The sequence below is a fragment of the Dipodomys ordii genome, unplaced genomic scaffold (assembly GCF_000151885.1).
Source record: "Dipodomys ordii isolate 6190 unplaced genomic scaffold, Dord_2.0 Scaffold85, whole genome shotgun sequence".
In the NCBI taxonomy this organism is placed as follows: Eukaryota; Metazoa; Chordata; class Mammalia; order Rodentia; family Heteromyidae; genus Dipodomys; species Dipodomys ordii.
Window position 1 is genome coordinate 2,516,457 of NW_012267301.1, and position 8,938 is coordinate 2,525,394.

Sequence of the window (8,938 nt, forward strand, 5' to 3'; positions counted from 1 at the left end):
AAAAAAAAAAAAAGAATCATGTCAACTTTTCATTTTGCCCAGGCTGGAACCACAAATTCCCACTTCCCAAGCAGCCAGCAGTTCAGGCTTAATCCACTGTGCCTGGCAACGGGGCTTCACCAACAAGTAGCACAGGGGCCGGGCAGACCAGGGAGCATCACGGTGAAGATGTGAAATCTTACCTTCACATCCTCCACCTTCATGCGAGTGCCCTCTTTGCCCACAAAGATATCATCGATGTCCACCAGGATGTAGCGGTCCAAAGGCAGCGACAGGCGCTTGCCTGTGAGGAAGGCCACAGCATCCACGAAGACTAGCTTGTGCAGCCAGAAATTGAGGTTGTTGCCAAACAGCACCCGCTGGATGCCATCATGGAGGCCCAGGTCCTGGACCACAGTGGCGTGCAGCGCGGCGTGCAGGTTGGCGTCAGCACCCAGGTGGGGGATGGACTCCGAGGAGCGCGTCTTGGCCAGCAACACCGGTTCGTACGTAGAGTGGTTTGACTGGAACACAGTCCAGTCCTCTCCAGGCAACACACCCTTCTCCACCTCGCTGGGCCGCGTCACGTACAGCAGCGGGGACTTGGGGTTGATGCTGCAGTCCTTCAGGCCCAGGTTGGAGTGCAGGAAGAGGGGGAAGCCTTTGAGCTGTGCACTCAGCAGGCTGTTCTCGTTGGCCTGCAGCCAGGGTGGGGAGGAAGGGAATACAGCTGTCAGGTCCAGAACTCTGTGCCAGCAGAGCTGACCACAGCCCAGCCCATTCCCCCATCCCCGCCATAGCGAAGGTGTTCAACTCAAAGACAGCCTGCACACAGCGGTGCTGCCCAACCTCCCAGTAGCCCTGCAATGCCAGGCTGTCAACCACATTCCACAGGTGATGAGGTGGGGCCCAGAGCAGCTAAGTCACACACAGCAAAGTCTAGCAGGTGACACATCGGTAGTAGAGACTACCAGGCATCCTGGCCTCAGGCAGGCTGTATCCCCTCTCCAGCGTCAGTCTCCTCTGCCATGAAGTATGGCTAGTGGATGGGGATGTGGCTCAGTAGAGTGCTTGCCTAGCATTCACAAAGCCCTGGGTTTGATTCTTCAATACCACATAAACAGAAGAAGGTGGAAGTGGGTGCTGTGGCTCTAGTAGAGTGCAAGTCTTGAGCACAGAGAGTCTCAGGGACAGTGCCCAGGCCCTGAGTTTAAGCCTCACGACCAGCAAAAAAAAAAAAAAAAAAAATGTATGGCTAGTAATAGCGCCTACCTTAGAATGGAGGGAGGAGGATGGATGTTGGCACTGACAAGGTGCTGAACACACTCAGTGTTCACATCCACCTTGGCACAGGAGAGGAAACTGAGGCTTGGAGCAGAAGCTGCTCTACATACACAGTGACCCACTGTCTGGAGCCAGGCTCAGCAACCAAGAGTTTCTGAACATGCTTTGGTCACGCAGCCCCTTCTTCAGGAAGAATCTGAGATTAATGCCAATGTAGAAGACCAAAGAAGACATGACCTCTGGGGTAAAAGAGCACCTGCTCTTCCCACAGCACCCTCCCCCCAGGTCCCCTTGCCCCCTCACAGGTGTGGCTCCCATGTCCACCCATCCCTCCTGGTGGTCATGAGGCTGGTCTCTGACTCCCTCCATGGCCTGTAGCTGCCTAGGTCCCTGCGCGTTTCTATAGACCTCCAGCTTCCCATCATCTCCTCCTAATAGCCTTGAGCTCCTGCTTCTTCACACCCTCCTAGCCACCTGACTCTGAGTAAGGTACAACTGGTCCTTGTTCCTATGACAGTTCCATTCTTCCTGTGCTGAAAAGCACCTCAGCCTTCCAAGCCCAATGCATTTGCCTTCTCCTCTACAGACAGGTAAAGGAGGGGCGCACAAACTCAAATCTTCATGCATCCCACTGTGACTCTGCCTGGGGACCACATGGAAACCTCAACTACAGTGGTTCTCATCACAGCTACTGCCTATCTATTCACGGTCTCTCTCCCTGAGGACAAGGGCTACCCGCTTCCCTGCTCTGGCTCCCTGAGCTCCAGTGGGATAAATATGTGCTTTAAAAAAAAGAAAGAAAGAAAGAAAAGGGGAACAGACAGCTGCTTGTACCTGGCACATGACCACTGTTTATTACAGTTTCGTTTGTTCATTCCACAATCCTTCATGTGTTTTGTGCTGTCTGAGTATGGAACGAGATACAGTGAGGAAGCAGTGTTTATAGTATTAAGTGCAGTGTACACATTGAGAAAAACAGACATGACCTCTGCCCTCATGAACCGTAAACACTGAGCAAGGGGGGGAAATATCCACTAGAGCCACAGGAATAAACAGCAAAGTCCATAGTGCACATGATAGCAGAGAGGTTTGCAGCTGTAGCTATGCAGGTGCCTGGTAGTCCGCTGGATCTGGAGGCTCCTAGAAAAAGGGGACTTTGAACGAACACTTGAAGGATGAGTAATCTGCTGAGGTACAGGCAGGAGTCAAGTCTAAGAACAGTAAGTGCAAAAGGCCTAAGGTAAGAAAAGGAAGAGCAGGAAGACCAAGAGGCCAGCAGAGAGACCAAGAAGGTAAAGAGATGAGGCAGGAAGGCCAGCAGGATCCAAACCTGAAGGGTGAAAGTGCTCAGGCAGGGATGGCAGGTTACCATTTGCATCTTGGACGGATCTGTGCAGTGCCATGTGCAGAGTAAGTTAAGTGGATGGGGTAAAGTAAAAGTGGACAGAGGGCATGGGTACAATGGGTTTAGAGAGCAAGGTAGGGTTGTGTCCAGGGTTTTATGGCAGATAGCTGGTAGTGAGAGGGGGTGGGGTCTCAGTTAAGACAGGACAGAGCTGTACCAGCCCAGAACAAAGTGTTTTGCTAGTCCCCTCCACAGATGGCCTCTCTTCTTATCTCTACAAAGGCTGCAGAAGGTCTGACCTTGTGAACTGTACTAAGAAGAAAAACTGAATTCTCTAAAGGCCAGGCAGCAACTCCTTCCATCTGTTTCAACACTGGGCTTAGCCCCACCTCAGAGGTGCTGTACCCCAGCTCCAGGCTCCTTACCACCTCAAATCAGGGTGGGGCCTGCCTGGTGTGTGTGAGGCCTGCCTGGATGTGTGTATGTGTGTTTGTGTGTATGTGTGTGTGTATGGCCTGCCTGTGTGTATGTGCGCGCGCACGTGTGTGTGTGTGTGTGTGTGTGTCTGCGCCACGTCAGGCCTGGGAAGACACTGGACTGTGAGAGCTGAAGGATCACATTTCATTGTCCTGACCCCGGCTGACTGCCAGGTGCTGGCAGCTCATACACCAAGGAAGAGAAACGCCAAGCTGCTGACAGCTACCCAGTCTACAATAAAAGATGCCAGCCAGGAAAGGAAAGGGGAGCCTGGGCACCACAAAGGCCAGCCCTACAGCAGGCCTCAGCCTGGACTGGGAATCCCTCTCACTACTCGGTGCAGAGGACCCACACAAGAGACACTGACTCTTCCAAAGGGGCCACTCCAGCAGAAGAAGGAAGCCTGCGCCAGGAATGGGAGACATAATCGTTAACTGGCTGGGTGTCCTGGGAAACCCACATCCCCATTCTGGGCCTCAGCTCCTCCACTGAACAGATCTCTCTTATAGTCTCCTGTGGTCAGATCAGAAGCAACAAGCTTGGTAGGCAAATCTTGGCTTACAAGCTATGTCACTCTGGTAAAGCCATTTCATTTTTTAGCTGCAGGTCCCGACCTGAAAATAAAGCACCTACATCATAGGCAACTGCAGAAACTTAACACTATTAACACACAAAAAGCAACACTGGGGTCTACCACATCCTCAGTCTTTGCCACCCAACCTCTGCCATAGTGTATTTAGATCTAGGGTACCTAGAGTTGTAAGGCTGAGGCAATCTGCTTCTAATATTGAACCCACGGTCTGGAGTTTCAAGCAGCTGTTTTCACAATGCCCTGAAGTATTTGACCTGATGCCCACCTTGCAGAAAGAGTGGAGATGCACCTTGACCACCAGGGGGCTCCCATTTGAACAGAAAAATTCCAGACCTGCACTGAGCTAGGCCACTCCTTTAAGCCACCTTATCACCTTATCCCTGGCTATCAAGAGTAATGTGAGGGCTGGGAAGGTGGCTCAGTGGTAAAGCGCTTGCCTTGCATGCTTGAGGCCCTGGGTTTGATTCCTCAGCACCACATAAACAAAAAGAAAAAAAGCCGGAAGTGGCGCTGTGGCTCAAGTGGTAGAGCGCTAGCCTTGAGCTGAAGAGCTGAGGGACAGCACCCAGGCCCAGAGTTCAGGCCCACGACCAGACCCAAAAAACAAAACAAAACAAAAGTAATGTGAGCCTCCTTCACCTACACCTCTTTGCCAGTCCCTTGGTCTGCTTCCTTTTGCATGGATCACCACCTGTCACACTCTATGATTTAACTATTCTGTGCCCATCACCCATCCCACTCTCATGATGCTCCAGTTCCTATACCACAAGGCTCAGAGCATTATAAGTGCTCAAAAAATATATGCCAAATGATGGAGCAAGTATGCCCAAAGCACCCAACCAGAGTCAGTCCCAGCTCATGTCCCCTCTCATATCATATGACCACAGCCTCAGGATCCCCCACCATTCACAGCTCTTGCCTTTGCCTCCCAAAGGAGAGCTTCTCATGACTCCCTTTCTACAAGGACCTCAATCCCAGGGATGGTTCTCAGAGTCCACAGAACTCAGAGTAACTCCCTGCCTGCACTCTACAATTCTGCCTCCTTTCTCCCAATGCAAAATGGCTGTGGTGTGGGAGGTGCAAAAACACCACACCCTACTGTAGCCTGGTGATCCCACCTATAAGCTCAGATAAGTAACTGAACCCTAAAGCCTTTGATTGCTTGTCTGTAAAATGCACGCCCTTCCTCTGGGAAGACTGCCATGGCGGGTTTCAGGGCCCTAGTAGGGCATGCCCTGACTCACCTTGCACAACCTCCTCCAAACAGTGTGCGTTGTGTGCTGCACCCCAGGTATGACAGGCAGTAAAGCCCTGATCCTTGTACAGCACTCACTAGGCACCAGGCACTCACCTACTGAGCCTTCATGAAGGGCCTAGGAGGTAAGTGCTCGAATGTGCCAATTTCCCAGATGAGCAAAGCCAGGCACTCGGCTAGCAGGTGTGGGGATGGGGCTCAGGGTCGCCCAGGAACCCTGTTCCTGCATACCTTGAAGAAGCCGATGATGCCCACGCCATAGGCCACACAGTACTTGTCCAGCAGCTCCCGGTTCCAGGCATCCAAGTTGACGTACTTGAGGATGTTCTCGTAGATGATGAGGGCAAAGCGGCCGCGGCCCTTGTCAGTGAGTGTGGGCATGTCTCCCTTGCCAGGCGCAATCTCTGTGCGGTACTTGAAGCGGCTAGACTCCAGGATGGCCACCACCTCCTGACCCAGCTGTGAGTACAGGCTCTCCACAAACACCAGCACCAGTGGGTCCGTGCGGGAAGGGGTGATGGCCTGTATGGGCTTGAGTGGCAGCAGGCGGCTGGGGGCCACAGGCGGTGGGTCCCCACAGTCAGACTCCAGGGCATCAGCCGAGGGCTCGAGGCCCCGCTTCCAGCCATACAGGTAGTAGGCTGAGATGAAGACGCTGAACAGGCAGAAGATGAACAGCAGGAAAAAGACAGCCTGTGGGGACAGGTGTCGACAGAGCCTCCGGAGGCATGCCACAGCAGGCATTCTGGTCCTAAAGGCCTCGGCCACTGGAGGCCCAGCCTGCCTGGTCACCCCAAGGCCCCACACAGGAGACACAAGAGTAATCCACCAACCAAGAAATTCACAGAGCCTTAGGAAGAGAGGTCCTCAGTGGGCAGCAGAGTGGAGGGCTGGAGCCCCTGGCCCTTTCTCCCAGCCAGGGGCACAGTCCGCAGGCTGGTCTCGCTCCTTCCTTCCTCTGTGCCCCTTTATGTCACCATGGCAAACCCCCACGTGGTCCTGCACAGAGCAAAAGTGCCCCAGGGTGTCAGGGCCTCCTGAGGGTGCTGGACACCAGGCCAAAGTTCGCTGGGCAGGCCTGGGGGTGCCACATGCCGCTCACCCAGTGGGGCCCACAGGGTTGCTTAAGGCTGTGGAGAAAACAGGAGAGTCAGAATGGGGGCACAAAGGGGCCTACTGATTACAGACCCAAGTCCTGACTAGGTGAATGCATGTTCAAGCACTACTGCTAGGTCCACTGACATGACTTGAGGCAACCAAGCTTTTTAATGCCCAAGTCTCGTTTCCCCTGCGTGAAATGATGCAGACAATAAATAGAACTTGTCTCACAGCAGGTTGGAAGGTTAAGTCCAACAACGTACAAAAAAAACACTTAAAGCAGCACTTAATATATGACATGTAAATACATAGCTGTTATTTGCCAGAAGCCGGGCGCTGGTGGCTCACACCTGTAAACCTAGCTATTCAGGTGGCTGAGATCTGAGGATCACAGTTCAGAGCCAGCCTGAGCAAGAAAGACTGTGAAACTCTTATCTCCAATAAACCACTCAAAAAACTGGAAGTGGTGTGGTGGCTCAAGTGGTAGAGCACTAGCCTTGAGCTGAAGAGCTGACGGATAGCACCCAGGCCTAGAGTTCAAGCCCCATGACCAACAAAAATGAATAAAGGAGAAAAAAAAAGAAAAAATCCAGAAACAAGAAGGACAAAGTGAAACACTAAACAATTCTAACACCTATGAGTAAGAGGCAGAATTCTAAATCTGAACCAAAAACCACATTGCCCCCTCCCTCTTCTGCTTTTCCTTCTCCTCTCCTCTGCCCTTCTCTCCCCTCTCCTTCTCCATCTTTCCTTCCCCTCTTCTACTCTTCCCCTTTCCCTCCAAGTTTTTCTCTCTGGATGACCCATCCACCCCATCCAACAGATGAAAAGTCTGAATCTCCAACAGAAGCAGCCACAGCAGGGCTTAACCTCAGGGCTGTGGGAGAAAGTCCAAGTGTGTCACTGTACATCCATGAGCTCCATCCGAAGGTTACCACCCCTCCTCCATGGTTGGGATCAAGGCTGATCAAGTAAATGTGTCTAAGGGATCAGCACAAGAAATTCTCAGAAACTGCAGCCATCACCAACTACTCCAAATGCAACCCATGCATTGCGTTCCTTGGGCACATGCATGCAGGTACACATGGCAGCCTGGACACTGGGTGACCAGAACCTCTGCCTGAGTACCCCAGACTGCCAAGGGACAGCACACCTGGCCTGTGTCCACTCAGTAGCCAGACTAAGCTGCAGTTTCACCCTCAGCCTGAGGACTATCAGGCCCCGCCATGACCAGAAAGAGCTCACAGTGACTCACATACAAGGGGCCTTGAGCCACACTGTGGCTCAAGTGGTACAGTGCTAGCCTTGAGCAAAAGGAACTCAGGGACAGTACCCAGGCCCATAGTTCAAGCCCCAGGATCGGCAAAAAACAAAAACAAAAAAACAAAAACCACACATACACACAAACACATATACACACAAACAAGGGCCACAAAAAACACACATACACACAAACCACACATACACACATACATAAAAACCACACATACATACTAACCACATATACACATAAACAAGGGCTCTTTCCCCAGAGCAGCCCCAGACACAGCCTTCCAGTCCCCTAAATAAGAGTCAAAGACACAGGGAGAAATCTCCCAGCAATCAATGTGGATTCCCACCAGCCACAGCCACAGACCCAGCTGCTGAGGGCTGGCCCCAGAGCCAAATGCCCAAATGGAGGCATCAGAGCCAGGGCTGAGGTGGGAGCTGAGGTAGCCAGCCAGGCAGGGCATGGCCTTGGGGTGGAGTCTTTGAGATTGTTATAATGTGCTCAGCATGGGCACCACATCCCAGAGACCAGCAGTCATGCTTTTGGGGATTTATCCTAGAAGTGGTAACTGCAAGTGTGTGAAGATTTCCCCACACGAATACAAATTACAACTGCAAATGCCCAGCAATCGGGGGGGGGGGGGCCTTTAGAAGCTGTAATGCAATGGTGGAATTCTAGACAGACATCACAGTATAAAGAACACTTAACACATTGTTGAAGTGGGAAAAGTTATAAAACAGTCTGCATGTGTGGTCAAATGTCTGATAAACATTTGGTAAAACATTATGTGTAGGTTAGAAACTAGTACTAAATTAAAAAAAATAATAACACTGATTGTCTCAGGGTGACTTTCATTTTCTGCTGTTTTAAGGTTTAAGAGCAGATTTTGTCCCACCTGTGTTGTGACATTCTGTGTGGCATGGAGCATGCCCTATCCCTCTCTGGGCTTCCTGCCTGTTAGTGGGGGTTGGAGGCTCTTCCTCTGAGACTCTACACTACAGTCTCACTAATGTGCCACCCTGGGAAAGCAGAGGCACCTCTCAAGAAAGCAGGCAGGGGCTGGGAAGGTGGCTCAGTGGTAGAGTGTTTGCCTCACATGCATGAGGCCCTGGGTTCGATTCCTCAGTACCACATAAACAGAAAAAGCCAGAAGTGGTGCCGTGGCTCAAATGGTAGAGCACTCACCTTGAGCTGAAGAGCTGAGGGACAGAGACCAGACCCAGAGTTCAAGCCCCACGACCGACAAAAGAAAAAAAGGCAAAGAAAGCAGGCAGCTGGGCACTGGTGGCTCACACCTGTAATCCTAGCTACTCAGGAGGCTGAGATCTGAGGATCGCGGTTCAAAGCCAGCCCCGGGCAGGAAAGACCATGAGACTCTTATCTCCAATAAACAACTCAGAAAACTGGAAGTGGCGCTGTGGCTCAAATGGTAAAGCACTAGCCTTGAGCTGAAGAGCTGAGGGACAGCGCCCAGGCCAAGAGTTCAAGCCCCATGACTGACCAAAAAAAGAAAGAAAGAGAGAAAGAAAGAGAGAAAGAAAGAGAGAAAGAAAGAGAGAAAGAAAGAAAGAAAGAAAGAAAGAAAGAAAGAAAGAAAGAAAGAAAGAAAGAAAGAAAGAAAGAAAGAAAGAAAGAAAG

At 51.5% G+C, this 8,938-nt stretch overlaps 1 protein-coding gene across 1 annotated transcript in view; it reads right to left on the bottom strand.

Annotated features, from left to right (window-relative positions):
- The window catches only part of Ndst1 (N-deacetylase/N-sulfotransferase (heparan glucosaminyl) 1), a 45,441-nt gene that overhangs the window by 26,473 nt on the left and 10,030 nt on the right, over positions 1-8,938 (bottom strand). The window contains exons 2-3 of the mRNA XM_013025556.1: positions 5,164-6,062; positions 183-677 (exon numbers count right to left, since the gene is read on the bottom strand). Coding sequence (XP_012881010.1) covers positions 183-677; positions 5,164-5,676 — 1,008 coding nt within the window. The 5' untranslated portion in view covers positions 5,677-6,062. The remainder of the gene's footprint in view (positions 1-182; positions 678-5,163; positions 6,063-8,938) is intronic.